A 17,872-nucleotide genomic window follows, 5' to 3' on the forward strand; every position below is an offset into this window, starting at 1 on the left:
GTCTTGCTGCATACTGAGACAAATGTATTTCTGTAACGTTTCGTCTGACCAAGATTTCAGTTTCCAGTTTGTTGACTATAGGATATGAATTTTTATGCTTAAAAACGCATTATTGCCCCGTGAATAATCCAATTTAAACCAAAACGATAGGATTTATTGAATTTGCGTTGGTTATGAAATCTCTGAGCACGGTTTCGCCGTGTGTCCAGATCAGAAAGTCATCAGTATTCCTGGGGTTTAACCTTGGCTGTTATCAGCCTTTCTGACAAAGTTTGCCATGAATGTGTTAGCGCAATGCTTCCCAACCGCCGGTCCGCGCAGCGTTTTTGCCGGTCCGCGAGAAATTTTGTTGTTTTGTTGTTCTTAATCTTATGCCGTCTCAATCGCTTTGCTTAAGACGAGTTTGCGTTTGTTTATTGCGCAATAACTCCTCCGCTGTCATATTGCCACGTCTTTCGCGACATCTTGGCGACGAGTAATCACACTTTTCGCTTTTTCGACTCCGATTCATTCTCCGATGCTCTCCATAAAATCTCGCAATATTCAGAAACCCCGAAAACGGCACGCGTGCTTTTTCTGTTCTGCATTCCTTTACCTGATTAATATGACAATCCATATAAAACATTCTATTTAATCCAAAAGTCTTGCTGCACACTAACACAAATGTATTTCTGTAACGTTTCGTCTGGCCAAGTTCAGACTCCTTCAGACAAGCATTTTACAATTGTGGCAGAAAACGCAATATCATGCACATAAATAGTGATATCAAATGTTGTCGTCTCAATGTATGGATCCTACCATATAAAACAGTATGCATATTTTTATGTTTAAACCAGAAAACAGAGAAGAACAGAAGAACAGTATAATATTCCACTAAGATATGAACTTTTGCGAACCCACAGGTGGTCACTGGACGCGTAAAAAAGCATGGGCCGCTGAGATCTTTTCCAGTATTTTGAGCAGGCACAGTGGGATTGGAACTGGTGCCAAGTTACCGACGGCTTTGTCATTGTAATGTAAAATAATTTCGTGAAATTGAAAAATATTGATTAAAATTGTAATTCTACTTTACAGTCCAATTCAAAAAAGAATCACTGTCACAATTTTGGATAACTCTTGATAACGAATACCCATCTCTAAGTAATCGAGCAATCAAACTGTTGTCCGTATTTTCAACCAGTTACTCATGCGTTATGCAAAAAAACATTTTCATCACTAGCTTTGATCAAAACGAAGCAAGAGAATCGGCTGCACGCCGCTGCAAATTAACGTGTTGCAGAAACGTTTTGAGGCCTCGTTTTTTAATCATATATTAGAAACGAAACAGCAGCAAAATTCTGACTCGAGTTAATTTTATTTTTACATGATTTAACATGTACATGTTTTATTTATGTGATTTGTTTTATGTGTACCTTTCTTACGCATAATGGGTCCCCAGCACTGCATTTCATTGAGCAAATATATGGTATTAATTTATGTTTCACCCATATCAATTTTGGGCCTTGGTTGAAAAATGATTGTTCGAAGAAGTCTGACATTGGTCAGAAGAAACGTAGAAGATATACATTTATATTAGTGTGTATCAAGAATCTTGAATTAAATAGTCATTCCGAGCAAGAAAAAGGCCTGAATTCCCGAATCTGATAAATATGGACCCTTTGCGGGAAATTTATATGCAAAAAGATGCAACTTGAGAAATCAAATTACAGTTATTAGCCGAATATCTTTATTAGTTTTAAAAATGGCATGGCTACATTGGGAATTTTGCTGAAAATTGTATTTTGGATGGCTGCATATGTTGTGAATTTTCAACTTTCTCGCCCTCTTTAAAAGGTTAGAAACTCAGGAGTATTTAAGTATTCCCACCAATGACAGCTTTGAATTTATCCTGAATCACTTGGTGTACTATAGGGGCCGTAGACCAGTTTGACGGACTTGAAATTAAAATTATGAGCAAACTAATTGTGCTTGAGAATGTATAGAATCCAAATCTGATACAACTTTAAGATCAAACGATGTTTTCCCGTCGGTGATTAGAAATTTTTTTTTATCTCTTGCCTTTTCTTTTCTGACTGGACTGAATAATTAACTATATTACTCATCCAAAATTTGATATGTAAAAGTAGGTTTTTGATTGATGTTCAATTAGTACTTTTCTCAGATGGAAATGTGTCATTTTATCAGTACCATTCTGCTAAAATGGCAACACAACTGTGTTGACAAACATACGATATTTGATGCTTAACTATAAAAAAATTTACCTAGAGGTTCTCTCAATGAAATATTAAGTAAGTTTGCAACAATAAAAAATATGTTTTTTATTTTTAGTATAGAGACTAACGTCTGTATTGTTGAGTCCAAATCGCAATGTGCAATCTAGGTATAAAGTAAAATTTCCTTTTCCGAGTCTGAAATATTCTTCTGATGCTCTGCATAACTTAGCCTTGATTATCTGTTTAACAAAGTTGCTTAACACGTTGATTCCCATATTCAATCTTGCGACTTTAAATACTTACATGAAGACTATAGAGCGGCACCTGTCATTGTTTCAGGATTTCGGGGTTGAAAGTATCTATATAGTGCTTGATAAATCTGAATTTAGGTGAGAACATCCTGCAGGCAACCTATATACCTAAACGTCGAACCTATAACGCCCGTAAATAAACAGATGGTACCTGCAATTCAGCGAAGGGATTAATCAGCTAATTATGTCACTCACGGGTTTTGTTAATTAGTGAGAAACGTATAGTCGAACGTAAAATCGAAATGTAGCCGTCAATATGAGGTATCTGGCGATAAAAGTTGGAAACAAATTTCGAATTGAACTTTTCGGTTCATTCAAAAAGATGAGGGCAGCGGGGTTAGACTGAGTGAAAGAATCTCCCAAATCTAGTAACAACTTTTAATATGCTATAGCTACGCTTTCATCAGCAATGATTTTTTATTTTGTTTTTATTCAGGAGAAAAAATGATACAGTATGATTAATATCATTTCTATATGACATGAAACGCATAGTTGAATTAAAAATACCAACGGCATCAATAATATTACCAGTAGCCGCTAAAAATATTCCAGTACATATTCGTAACAGCAACTCGCATGGTGGTGGAATAATTTGCGACAAATCCTAATTGAACATAATAGCACCATTGTTATGAATCTCAACATGCCGATTGTTGTTTATTGTGAGATAGGATATGCTTTATTATTAAATACATTCCTTTTTGGTAATAACTGGAATAAAACTTATTTCACTATCAAGCGTTATTTAATTATATATTTAAGTCATACGTATCATACAGCATTCAGCTTCAACCAGTATGATACAAATAAGAAATTTGGAAGTTTACCGAGCAGGCAGAGGTGTAGATTCAGGGGCGGATTATGCCCCTTTGGTGCCCTAAGCACTGAAGACTTTGGTGCCCTTTTATGTAGTCAGAGTGGTTCGAGGTTGCTGCCTTGCTAGGTTGAAGGACCGCAAAAACTTTTGAGGAGGTCTCGCGGGAACTGGATTGCGCGGCGTTAAGTCGGCTCTGCGTTTCGTCGCTACTGTCACATGGCCCACGCTTGAAAACAGTGGAGTGTTTTTGAACACATAGTGGACCTAACGATCGTTTCAATATTATGTTGTTGTTCTTCTTGTTCTTTGACACGTTTTGAAGAAATCGCTTTTCTCTTTGATTACTGGACCAATTGATTTGAAATTTTCAGTGAGTAAAGGTTATATTGTTTGCTGTTACTTTGATGGCTGTTACTTTTATTTTCTGCTATGACGTCATTAAAATTATGTGGTGCTACGTGTACATATATTTGAGCATAGCTCTCTTGTTACTAAAATAAGGGCACAAAGCGTTAGAAAAAAGGGTTTGAATCTCGGGATCCCAACCCCAGTTGGAATAGCTAAAAAAAACTCAAAAACGTTCTGCTATTGGATACAAATATACGCTAAAATTGTTCTGTGGGCAAGCACGGAATGTATCAGCATGACATGGTTTGGACCACCCTGGTCTACCTTATCAAAAACTTCGCTGACCACAAGATCATTGAAATGCAATCGTGTAACTGTCACATTATGCAAATAGTTCATTGGTCTGATGTTTAAAAGCAAAGAAAATTTTTTAAAAAAAGGCAGCAACAAGGAGAATATTGGGAAGAAAAAACAACAACAATTTGCCCTAAGCACGTGCTTATATTGTTTAAAGGTTAATCCAGCGCTGCGTAGAGTACCCAGGGTGAAGGCGAAGGTTACCAGACCAAATCGCAACCCGTGCACATGTGATGGTAGAGTTCTTCTTTTCATTAATTTATTTGTTTTATTAGCTAAGTTGGGTGCAGTCGTTTAGTATTTCTTTACTCTTTTTCAGAACGATTTACAAAATGCTCGATTATGAACACAAGGTTTCCATCCTTGGTGAAATATCAAAATTTTGTATTGTATTCCTTTTTTTTTTTTTTTATTTCCGAGTGAGTTTGGATACCAGATTTCCAAACTCTTCTTATTGAGCTCCGGAGATAGTTCAAGAAATTCACGGCTGTTGGGAGCGAATATAAAAAATTATAAATTCTAGACAGGTAGGAAGAAAACTTTACGTCGATGCAGAGTGATTCCCAATCTTGTATTATGTTGAGAAATTCCACACTTTAATAATTGTGGGTGTTCATGAACTAAAAAAATCTATTCTACCATTAAAAAATGATAATTTAGTGAAGAAACCGGGTAAAATTCAAGCAATACTCTATTATGTCACTATGCATGAAACTGTTGTTGTTCAATCTTTAATGACTCATTTGCTAGAAATACGTGACACTTGCACTCTCGCATTTGTACAGGTTTAATAGTTTATAATGTTAATATGAATTACGATAATTCTGAATCAGTAAGGAAAGTTAGCGGGGGGCGGATTTTCTCTTTCAGTGTTAAAGTTAACGAGCCTAATAAATAGGACAGAAAAATAAAACAATGCGAGAATGTATATTGCCCGTTTTATATTTGGAGGTCAGCTAGCAAAGGTTTTGCTTTTGTTACTAAATCTATTGTTTTGTTACTTTTGAATTATTGGTTTTAGGTATGTCGAAATATTGTGACATCTTAAAAACTATACATTTCCGTTAACTGAATCCACACAGCCAGAATTTTAAATTATCTCTTGATTGTCTCTATAGTAAGTATTAACGTACTGAGAATTGTAGCTGAAATAGACAACAGTTTGTACAATATTATTTTTATTATGTTTATTATACAAGTCAAACAAATAAATATAGTAGATAGCAATGTTACATCCTCTTCATTGTTTGAAGTCCGATAGAACCAGTTATGGTTTGACACGGACGGGATTCGATGGCGCAATAAATTCCGTATTGGTAAGACTACAAGTTATTTTTGATAAAATTAGTTAACGACTAGAATACGTGCCTAGTTAATGGTAATATACATTTACACAACAGTTTTAAACGTCTGTTTTTTAAACAAAAATCCAACGCCAGAAGACTAAACTGAGATCGCAGCTATTTTATTTAAAGTTCTGAAGTAAGCTCAAAAAGTGAAATTACCTACATTTCTAAAAAGTTTAAAAAGTTATTGGAAGAAGGTCGTAAAATAAATTACAAAATATTACAATAATTTTAGAGACATCTTTTAATGAAAGCTTAATAAATATTCAAAATATAAGATAATCATTAGATTTTATGTCATGTTCCCACGCTTTCTATCTTCAAGTATTTTTTTCAAAAACATAACAAGCCATCCAGACAGTACAGCGTGAACGAACAAGTCAGGAAAAAATGCCCAAGCTATGGCAAGCCTAGACGCAGAACCAACCCACAAATATAGAATTTGTCGATAGAAATCTAATCCACTGAACGCGACTCGATACATAATTTCTAATGGTATAACATGAGCTATTTCAACTAGTGTAAAAATGAGAAATTGATAGAAATCATTGTAGAGAATCATTATAATCAATCCTGTATTAAGGATTTGACAAATAAATGCAGCTGATTCAAGATGAGGTCTCGTGATTAGCATTGATGCTCCCAAGATAATCCACAACATGATATTCATTCCATAGAAATAACCGGCTACAAAGACGCAGGTGAGAACCAAAAATGCTTTTGGCAAGTCGTCTTGAATGATTTTCTGCAATAACGCGATAGCTTGTTTTGAAAATGAAAAGGGTTTTAAGTCCATAGTCCGATTTATGAACCGGTTCAAGTCTCGTGGAAGTAATGTACATTAGTGTTGAAAATATCCACATCCTCTTGTCGTCTGACATTTCAATAGCCAATTAATTTATTGCACATTTATTTGATCTCGCTGGGACATATGATATAATCTATCCAAATTATTCATAATCATATCTCAATTATAGGATTGAAGGTTACTGATAATAGTACTGCACGAGAGAATCACCAAATGAAAATTGGTTACTTCTAATCAATGTAAAAATAGATAATACCCAGTGCTGGGTTTCAAAGTTTAACAATTGGTCTCCTTTGTTTCGAATTCACGAACAACAGGTTTTTCCATTTCAGAAAAGTATGCTTCAAAAACAAGATTGTGTTCGCCGATTACTACGACGTTCCACTCACTGGTCATACCACCTTTACAATACTAAGTGATTTTATTTCAATTACTTTTTTAGGATAATGTACAATACCCTCATCTGTGCAGCTTGTCTTTCTTGAATACTTTCTCCGTTGTTTTCAGACCGGTTCAGTTGATGAATAAGGTTCAATGCTTGCAGAGCAACCAAAAATTCAGTTTGATTTCGCTGCGGTCGATAATTCAAATTTTCCAATCCTTCCATGGTTATTTCAATTTGGTCCTGACTGGGGTGAATAGGATTTGCCGGTGTTGGCGCTGGATTTCTTACTGCCGAACACAACGGACACCCCCTGAAACGAAAATATTCATTCATAAAATGTTGCAGGGTATTATAAAAAAGAAATTAAAATAATCAAATTGGGCATATATACATTCAAAGACACGGTACTTTGTTCTTATATCTGACATTGTGTCGCTAGAATATCTTTGTAACCAAAGTATATGAATGACATATGAATTCATAACTAGCCCACTTTTTTAACCGTAGCTGCAAAGGCAATTGTTTTGATATTTTCGTAAATAAAAAATGGAAGTGTTCATTAAATGGCCGTTTTCATCATTTTCTAAATAATCTGTGGGCCAGTTGGTAAACCAATTTATACAAAAAACCTATCCTATCACGTCTCCACATGTGGTAGCAGAACAAAATTGTGTACGTGTCTCAGCATTCGTAACTTATTACCTTTCGTTTTTCTGCAGTTCTTGATTACATCCGGCACAAACAGAGTGATCACACAGTAAAGCTTCATCGGTATGTAAGCGAAAACACAAACTACATAACTTCGATTTTGGTAATTCATCAACACTGTGAAATTGGTATGAACAACCGCCAGGACAAACCAACCGCGCACTGCACAAAATGAAATCACAATTTATACAAATACTCAAATCAAACCAACTTGGATAGAATAAAATTTAAAAAGTTGTATATCAAATATCCATATACGATCGATACGTAAAATAACTGTTATATCGAATTCCAGGTTGAATAATAGCAACTATATATATCAAAAAGAATTTGCACAGACTAAAAAATAAACACTTAGAACACTTACTCCGTTACTGCTGATTTCTTCGTAATGCAATCGATGCAGTACAGTTTCGAACAACATGGCATAACTTTTGAATTTTTGAGAATTTGGTTGCAACATCCACATTTCAAAGGTTTGGGAAGGTAACGAATATTTTCAAATAAACTTGTTTGTCTGCACTCATGACATTTTACAGCTCTGTGAATCAAATAAAATGTAGGCAATAAAGACACTTAAACCCATTTCATGATTGAATGAAAAGCCTACAAATAATTTGAAAAAAGAGAACACAATTTTGAACAATGAAGAACAAAAAGAGGAACTCCGCAAGTCGTAACAAACGGTATACGAAATTATTCTTTATTATAACGGCTGGCCATTTCAGTGCATAAGAATGTTTACCTTCGTGTTCGGAATCTATTGTTCATTTCATTTCGACATATTGTGCAATCGCATGGTGGATAATGGAAAATAAATGGGTCAATAAATTTACTTGTATACCATACGCATTCTAATATGCGCGATAAATAAATAAGTTTATGACATCACCCACCTTCCTTCGCCTCGTTGTGCCATGTTAAGTATACAATTCATACAGGCGAAATGCCAACATGGCAGCATTCTTAAATCTTCTTTGTTTTGAAAACAAATAGGACAAGTTTGGTTGTATTTGATCCATTATATTTGAAATCGTTCCTCCCAGATAAAATTGTAATCCTGCTTACTGAATTTAAATGAATATAAGACTGTTTCCTATCATTTAACACCTCAACCGTGCAACATTAGTCTATTTCTATTATATAAGCCAAACCAGGTGTCACAGACAAGAGATACATCGCCAGGAATTAAAAGTATAATACTTGAATGAAGCAGCCTAAGCCGTTTAGAAGCTACCCAATACAACACCTGACACATTCAAAATGACTCTCAGCGAATACTCTGATATATCTAAACTATCACTTACTTATATATCAAAAATACTTCACATTCTATTGTTCAAGAAAAGCAGAAGTATTTCAATTAACAGGTTGAATGAAATTGAATACAACGCAAAACAATCGTTATACGAGGAGTTCCTTTGAAATATCAGGGGGTTTCATAGGTATTGTTAAACGTGGAACATCTCTCATCATGAATGACATTTTTATTATAAATGTATTTTGTTTAATTCTCACATTCGAATTTACCAAAATGTTATTCAAGGATATTTGTAGTTGAAACAGCTTCTGCAACAACTGAATAATTTGTCATATTTGCACATGAATCGTATATTGCTGTGAAACTACGGCAAAAGGGTGCGTTTTTGTCAGCTGCACACGCTACCGTAATATTAATTTCAAAAATAAAAAATAAAATCTTGCCTTGCGTATTTTCATCGCCAGTTAGTGCCTACACCAAAAAGATAGGATTTCACCGGCAATGTTTATTCGATAAACAAAGAAGCGCTTTGAGATTCCAGTACAGGTTCCTAACAGAGTGGTATAGTTAAACACGGGAAAATAACACTGATAAACGTACGCACCAGTGTGTTGATAAATCGAGACAAATCAATCAACACCATTGGTATGCATCTCAACACGCCACCAGACGTTTATTGTGGAATAGGATATGTTCAAATAAAATTTAATTACTTATTGATAATTACATGTAATCAATCCTATTTCATTGCCAAGCGCTATAAACTAGGCATGCGTACAATACAGCCTTTATCTTCACCCAGGATGATACAGATGAGAAACAGGCGGAGGTGCCGTGCCCAATGACAACCCATGCACATAGACTGGTGAAGTTTTTCTTTTCAATAATCTATATGTTCTATTAGCTAGGTTGCGTGCAGTCGTTTAGTTTCCTGCACTTTTCATAACGACTTACAAAATGCACGATTTGGAACACAGTGAGTTCATCCTTGGTAAAATATCAGATTATTTTATTGTCTTTTATTTATCTTACAACTTTGTACACGACCCTAAGATAATAAAAACAAGAGAGCGATGCTGAAATATACAGACACGAAATCCAAAACGAAATGGTACGGTAGAAGCACGCAATCTGCCACAGTATTGGACATTTACCTACACACATAAGATTAGGAAGGTAGATAGAAAAACATTTCACGCTATACAACCCCGGGTGAAATTGGATACCAGATTCTAAAACTATAATGCACACATTTTGTTTCAGGATCCAAATTTTTATTAAGCTTCGAAGATAGTTGATAGATCCGACTGTTGGGAGCGAATATGAAAAATTATAAATTCTGAACAGGTAGGAAGAAAAGCTTTACGTCGATGCAGAGTAATTCCCAAGCTTGTATTTTGTTGAGAAATTTCACACTTTAATAATTGGGGGTGTCCATGAACAAATAAATTCTATGGATATCCACGTTATTAATTTATATTTGCATCCATGATCAATATGAACCCATAAACGTGTACACCTGTCGACGAACGCAGCTTTTCGGTACCGTTGTACTTAGGCAAATCAACTATAGTCAGCCTCATATTCCAACGTTTATATAGCATGACACTGCAATAAGATAAATATTGGGAAACACGGATATGACAACGAAAAAGAAAGGCAGTGTGACATGTAAGGTATTTTGCCACATACTGCTGTCAAATCGAATAACATCGGATTCTTCCTAGCCTCGGATTGAAATTTCAAGACGGTATTTCTTGACTTAAATCAGTCCTATCCACTCTTTGAGTGGGGATTTGAGTGTAATCTTGACACACAACAAACAGTGGAACAACACAAAAACAACACGATAGTTTCTGTAAGAAGATTTCAATTAAAATATTAATACATCAAGAGATTACTCGATTCCATTAAATCTGGACTCGGCCCATCCCTGGTGAATAGTAAGATTTTATAGACTTTTTTTGCATTGTTCCTCATAGAGTGTAGGGGAGAATTATCGCATGATAGAAGCCACAGAAATGTAATTTATTAATAGATTCAGTTTCATTGCTTATCATACAACAGAATTCCGTTAGGATTTAGTTTGTGATGCAAGAACATATATTATACTGAATATACCATAAAAAAAACATTAAACAGCATAATATGCAATAACGCCATTACAGGATAAATTTATTTATCCAAATAAGTTTAAGCATATATTTCTAATTAATTTACAAGCTGGTATTTTAGTAGCCTGGACTCACAATTCGGAACACTTGACGTTGATTATACTAATCCACTTGAAAATACAGGGCTATGACGCGATATGAAAAGCTTTCATGTGACAATATCATGTATGTAGTACATAACATCTAATGTGTAATGGAAACGTTGTGTATCGATTTATTTTCTTAACATAAAGCAAATTCGATTTCATGTTGCTTTGTCTTGTTATCGAGGAAATTTTGCTGTTTATAAATATGAAAGCTAGGATTACACGGATAAATTTGATGTTCACCATGAAAATGCAATAGAAAGATAGATGGAGGTAACAGACAGGACTAAAAGGTATTTTTATGACAAAACCTTGACTTGGTATGGAATAATTTTCTTTCTTTTTAAAGACGAAAAGAATTAAAGTTAACCTTGTTCATTCTCTGCTTTAGAAAAAGATTTACCAAACACCGCACAAGGGCTGAAGTGAGAAAAAACGAGTTGCCACCATCTAAATGGCAGAATTTATCTTCAAGATATCCTTTGGCAACTATACCAAGACCAACGGACGAAAGGCCCGACCCCACCCGCAAATTGAAAAAAATTGGGGAGCTCGTTAAGTATGTAATAACTAATACCAGACGACAGACGAATATAATTAGAAATATGAATTGTTTATAGAGAATTTTGCGTGCTGGATCTGCCTATCTTGTCTGAAATTTTAATGTTGCAGTGCTGTTAGGTATATCATTTATTTTATTATATAACTACTGATGTTCATATCTTGGACATGCAAAAGCGTTATTTTATTTTCATGTTATTATTGCTGGTCAAACTTATCGGGTCTTGGGAATCAGAATGACTTAATAGTATCTTCCAATCTCCGGAATTTTACTTAAGTTATAAAATCACAGTTAGAGAATGGTGAACAATATCTTTCACGATTTAACAAATAGCACAAGTGTCTATCTGTGGATGGTATCCTTAAAATCATGTGACAGGTACAAAAATCATTTGGTTAGACTTCAAATCTCCTTTTTCTATTGTCGTTGGAATCAAGGTTGCCGAGCAAAAGCAAAAAGTTTAAAAAACACGAAACTGGGAGAAAGGGTAAATTGAAGAAATTGAGTGAGAAAAAGGATTTAGATCAAGCCAGACCATCAATACCACGAAAGACTACAACACTTCAAAAAGTTGGTTCTACTGCATCAAACGATGCACCACCAAGTTGCAAAAATGTTCACATATCTCTTCCAGACTATGAGCACATGCCTATTTTACCAAACGCATCTCGTGTTACTGGTAAATGTTTTTTAGTGCTAAATATGAAAAATAATTAAATTTACTAACACAAATTACGTTTACGATTCATCTTATTCTTATTCAAGATATTTTTGTTTCAGACGCGGGACGTCACTTGAACATCTTCCAAATTATAACTATCGTGAACATGATTTTTTCGTTATTATCTTCAGTCATATTGATATCTTTTTTAGGTAAGATTAAAAGTATGCCATTACAATGTTTTGTGTTTATATGTTGTGTATATTATCGAACGTATGAGTTTTTGGTTCAGAGTCCAGCAGAGAAGATATATTGGAAAATAACAAGGATATCAGTAAAATGAAAATCAACATGGAACGATTCCAAAGAGATCTTTACCGCGATGTTTACAAGAGAACAAACCCGTTAAAATCTCAACTTTCTGTTATTGAAGAAGACATGTTGTTAATTGCTGCTAATTTAACGAATTCATCAATGTTCAACATAGAAGCACTTAGGTTTGATACTGCCAAGAAGCTTAATCTCATAGAAAACAATATGTTAGAAGTGGAACAAAATTTGGAAAAATCAAATCAGAACTTGAATAATTTATTGGGTGGTGTTCAATCAGAAATAGGAGAAGTAAAACTTGGTGTTAGAAATTTGTCGAGCGATTCTTTGAGATTTGAGAATCAATTAAAAGACATTGAAATAGAACAGGAATCGAATAAAATAAATATAACTGTTCTTGTAGACACCATCCAACATAAAATTGAAAGGCTGGATCGAAACGTAACTATGTACGAGAAAAGTTTTCAAATAGAGTTGTCTGAAGTTGATGAAAAAGTAGAAAAACTTAAAAATTTTCAACTGCAGGAAACAAATAAAACTAATATTCTCCTACGGGACGCTGAGGAGCAGCAGAAAATGGTTGATCTAGCGTTATCGAAACTTGAAACAACTGAAACTTCTTTGCTAAATTTGAAGACTGAAATAATAGATTTATCGCAATCGTTGTTCATGAATACAAATAACTTATCGTCTTTATCAAATGACGTGGAACGTTTTAGAAATGATTTGGAACAAAAGTTGGAAAACTTAACTGTGCTGTCTGAAATACCAGTTCTTAACAGTGAACTGAGGAGAATTAAAAGAGATCTACAAGACGAGACGACAAAAGTTAATGAGAACAATAAAAGCCATGGACAACAATTAGATTTGATTATGGAAAACATCCACGAAATAAACACATCTGTCGTGAAGTTAGACAAAGAGACAAAGAACCTGTTGACAATGTTATCATTTAATGATAAAAAAGTAGATAATGTACTCGCGGCAAATAAAGTGATAAATGCTAGTATCAATGGAGTGACTGCAGAAATGAAAAGTCAAAACGATACAATTTCAAATTTGACAGAATGGTTTGATCAAAATAACAACAGAGATAAATATATGAGAGACGAATTCGCACGATTGCAAAATGAGTCGGAATATTTCAATATCAGGATACAAGACATTGAAGCAATAATAGACTCGAAAGCCAGATTGAAAGAATTAAAATCTCTCAGAGAAAAAAGAAAGCGGATGGAAAAATGGAGAAACCTGGAAAAACGATACCAAAATATTACAAACTCTACAACATCTTCTCTGAACAAAGAATATGAAAATCTGCGGAATGAAGGCGTAGTTTTGTATTCAGAAAAATCGTTGGAAGAACTTGAAAACGCACTAGCAAAATTAACCTCCGATATTGATAAGATAAATAATAATTATTCACGACTTTCTGAAAACACTAGCAAATGTGAAATACTTTTTGAAAATGTTCAAAACTGGAAAGAAGTGACAATGAATAATAAAGACAATATTGTCGAAATAAAGAAGTCAATGGAAAATTTCAAAAACAGCGAAAACATTGTTGACCAATGCATGGAACGATTCTCATCGGATTATTCTGAGCGGTTTGAAGAGTTTAATAAGAAACTAATGTTCGTGAAAAAGTTTGAAAATTTACATAAAAATGAGTTGAAAAACTTTACCTCAATAATCAATTCTCAAGCCCAAAACATTGAGGAATTGCAAAATAAATTGCAGGAATGCACAAGTCATACCGAAAATAGTATCGGAGATATGAATATAAAAATTCAAAATGTTAATAATCACTTGCAAGACTTTGAACATTCCATTAATGATTCTTTGAGTAGAGCGGTGACTAAGATACAAAATATGGAAAGTTTGCAAATGTCTTCGAAGAAAAAATGGACGGAAATAGAAAACCAAATAACAAGTATGCAAAATCAAGATCAACAAAATGAAACTTCGCAACTAATAAATGATGTAAAACTTTTAGATGATAAGGTCGAAGATTTGACTGCCGAAGCTGAAAAAGTTCAATCTGCTTTTAAAGATTTGATCTTGGATTATAGAGATATTAGAAACATGAGTCACCTACTAGAAGTGGAACTTAAAAAACATAAAAATAATGTCGAAAACCATACACACACTTTTACAGATGTAAACAGAAAAATTGCTTCCTTGGAAGAGAATCAAATTCCTAATGCAACGTTGGAAAAACTAAAAGCGGCAATTAACAATTCAAGAAAAGATTGCGAAGCAAAAATTATTGATGCAATAAATATGCTAGAAAAAGATATATTTTCATCGTCTGAGAAAGTTCAGTCTGAAATCATAAATATAAAAAGAGAATTGAATAGTTTGGTAACAAACCTAAATACAGACAATGATCAGACAATCATGACAATGACCGAAGAACATCTAAAAATTGAAAAATATTTGACTCAAGTCAACGGCTCTCTGGATGCGATGCAACTTGATGTTAATGGCATTAAAAACGATCTGGAAACATTTCAGAACATACGCCGTGAATATGATACATTGGATGGTAAAATCAAAGTGTTGTCTACCAAATTAAACAACGTAACTTCTAAATTACAAAGAATGCAATTTGATATAAATAGTGAAGAGACATATGCCACTAACATAAATGAAAATTCATTCCGAGAACTGAATGAAACGTGTTCAAACCTCATGAATGAAATCGACTCAATAAAGGTTAGTCAGCTTTTTGGTTTATTGTTAAAATTAACTATAATTTTAATGTGTTAAAATGTATTATTTCTTTTACATATTAATTGAAAGTTACTCTAGGACCTAGGTCTTTCTAAATACTGAATACTATAATTCATTTTATCGAATAGCTGAAAATCGACAAAAAAGAGAGATACCTCATAATCCTGAGATATCATTGAAACTGGTACAAATCATTCATTCTGGGAGAAAAAATTTAGGAATGTCAAGTTCATCTGTGAGGATTCAGTCTCTCAGGCAATGTTTGCTTAACGAATTACTCACGAAATAGTTACGAAGGTTGGGAAAAATTGTGCTCTCTGATACGAGTTATTGTACCATATTTAGATATTGTGAGATGAAAATATTTTTTTATTGAAACAAACTTACACAACATATTTTTATTTTATTTCCTATTAGAAAAACTTTAAAGAGGACAGAACATACGACGAACTCTTTTCCAGTTTGGAAACGTTGTCCATCGACTTGGCAAAAACAAATGAACGATTAAATAGTATCGATTATAACACTGGTGAACTAAAGACAGAAGTAGTGAATTTGAACACATTGCTTGATGAGATAATGACAAAGTAGGATGAATTATCAAATCTAATTCTACTTGTAAATTCACGTGCAATTCACATCACGAAACATCATACTGAACCACTGTATCATAAATTAATTTATTTATTTTTCTATCGCACGTACAAGGTGGACTACAGATAATAAAATAATGTGCAATACAAGGAGGTATGGAAGCAGAATGATCGCTGAAATTGGAATTAGAAGGATCTCTGAGATCAATATATCTGTTGAGATCATGAGATCATATTACTGTTGTGATTATTTACTTCTGCCTTTTATATTTGTAGATTCGATTCTTTTGAAGAAAAAATCACTGAGAAACAAAACCTTTCTGAAACAAGAATAAACAATTTAGAAGTTTCGTCGAAGAAACAAATGAGGAATTCTGCGTCAATGGTCTGTATTGTGCTTGTTAATCGACTTTAATTTTTAGTATCAAATGCGCTAAACTTTATGGCAGTCTTAAAATTCGAAATAATCAAAAATCGATTAAAGAGTATTGAATATTGGGGACGAGCGATTATCTGATGTTTCGCCAAGATGTTGACTTTCCTCTGCATTAGAACTGTACCATTGAATACGCTAGAAGCGATATATAAATTCATTGCACCAGAAAAGAAGACAGAATTTCTTATGTCAAATTTCTTTTTGAATAAACTGACATGTTATTGTCTAAAATATTGCAACTAAACAATATAACAATAGTTCGATGTGACGTCTCGGCGCCGCCAAACATAAGTATCTTAGAGAACAATCACGCGGTAGTAAGAGCAACAACTAAGAATATATATGTTATAGTAATCATATTGTAATTTTAATAACAAAACTGTGGGATTAGCTTACAGTACAATGATATTTTTATTCCAAGTTACATCTACAACCACACGATCCAGTTTTACCAAAGTCAATTGTATCAGTAAATTTTGGTTGACTATTTTTTGAAGTTACTTAGTACACTACTTTCAATTGCAGAAGGAACTAATTGAAGGAAAACAAAATTTGAACAAAGCTGTCGATTCCCTTCTAGATCGAGAGAACGAACATTCATTAAGAGTCGAAACACTGGAAGAAGTCCAAGCTTCTCAATTTCGAATCCTGCAATCCGTAGAAATTGCAACAGCGAATTTAAAAAGAAGATTAGATAAAATACAAGCGAGATTTCTCGAATCGGACTGACTATAACACAACAGTGACAACCGGATAACGGAATATATGCAATCCAAAGAGATTGCTTCGAAATGGTCCGTCTTGTTATTGCTCTATTACTTATATCATATTGTATTAATTCTAGGAGAATTTATTTTGTATTATGTAAATAGCATTGATTCACATAAAGCATTATTGACTTTTCACGTTTTTTTCTGAAGTTTAATTTTGAGAGAACTCAACTAAAGTTTTTTACAGACTTCACAAATACCCATACTGATGACTAAATATTTCACTGTATTTTTCTAATAAATTGGGTGGTGACTATCAAATATATGTGCTGTCAAATTTCCACTTTATTGATTATACAAGTTATTTATTTGAATCTGTTTACGCTTGATAAAAATGACAATACTTACGGGGTTACGGAAGCTTATTTCGCATCATGACGTTTTCGAGTGCAATTGAAACTAAACTGAAGTGGGATACATCGCATACGAAATAGAGTTGAAAGTTACTTTTACCGCCATAAATGCTCCTTGTTTTAATATTATTGTACTGGAGTGCTTTCGATGTATATCCTAATGACTTTTACTGAGAATTTGTCTATTTATATAGCTAATAATATGTGGCTTTTTGCCGCTTTTATGATTAATCACATTGATGAGGAGACTCGGTTCATCTATAGCTACACGCACCAATTACCTCATCTCAAAATAAGTTATGGCCAGTTTAGTTATTCTTTTTTGTACAACCGCGTTACAAAATGAAGTTTTTACAAAAGTTTACACTTGTGTTTCAAAACACGAAAAGATTTTTACAGCTCAGCAATTCATTACAGTTTCAAAGCTCTACCTCTTTTCATGAATTTTTTTTATTTATAAAATAAATCATTTTACTTGGAACATAACATGTGATTATGTCCTTCTATTGGAATATGTCAAGATTAATTCAAGGCAGTCGATGACATTATTTAAATGAAAACTTGCGTTTTTCATGCTTGTTCACGATGTATACCAATGTATATAATAGCTTATATAG

General features: G+C 33.7%; 2 protein-coding genes across 2 annotated transcripts; one reads left to right on the plus strand and one right to left on the minus strand.

Moving 5' to 3' along the window:
- Nucleotides 1–4,893: 4,893 nt before the first annotated feature.
- LOC120329829 (uncharacterized) lies at nucleotides 4,894–8,586 on the minus strand. The gene is made up of 5 exons (XM_039396616.2): nucleotides 8,190–8,586; nucleotides 7,661–7,834; nucleotides 7,288–7,455; nucleotides 6,658–6,895; nucleotides 4,894–6,137 (listed from the first exon to the last, which is right to left on the minus strand). Exons 1-5 carry the CDS (start codon nucleotides 8,255–8,257, stop codon nucleotides 5,685–5,687), a joined length of 1,101 nt encoding a protein of 366 aa, XP_039252550.2. The 5' UTR covers nucleotides 8,258–8,586; the 3' UTR covers nucleotides 4,894–5,684.
- A 2,229-nt stretch (nucleotides 8,587–10,815) lies between these two features.
- LOC120329828 (uncharacterized) lies at nucleotides 10,816–17,638 on the plus strand. The gene is made up of 8 exons (XM_078118664.1): nucleotides 10,816–11,107; nucleotides 11,206–11,373; nucleotides 11,814–12,055; nucleotides 12,157–12,249; nucleotides 12,330–15,085; nucleotides 15,521–15,690; nucleotides 15,973–16,081; nucleotides 16,658–17,638. Exons 1-8 carry the CDS (start codon nucleotides 11,082–11,084, stop codon nucleotides 16,859–16,861), a joined length of 3,768 nt encoding a protein of 1,255 aa, XP_077974790.1. The 5' UTR covers nucleotides 10,816–11,081; the 3' UTR covers nucleotides 16,862–17,638.
- Nucleotides 17,639–17,872: the final 234 nt, after the last annotated feature.

The sequence above is a fragment of the Styela clava genome, chromosome 12 (assembly GCF_964204865.1).
Source record: "Styela clava chromosome 12, kaStyClav1.hap1.2, whole genome shotgun sequence".
NCBI lineage: Eukaryota > Metazoa > Chordata > Ascidiacea > Stolidobranchia > Styelidae > Styela > Styela clava.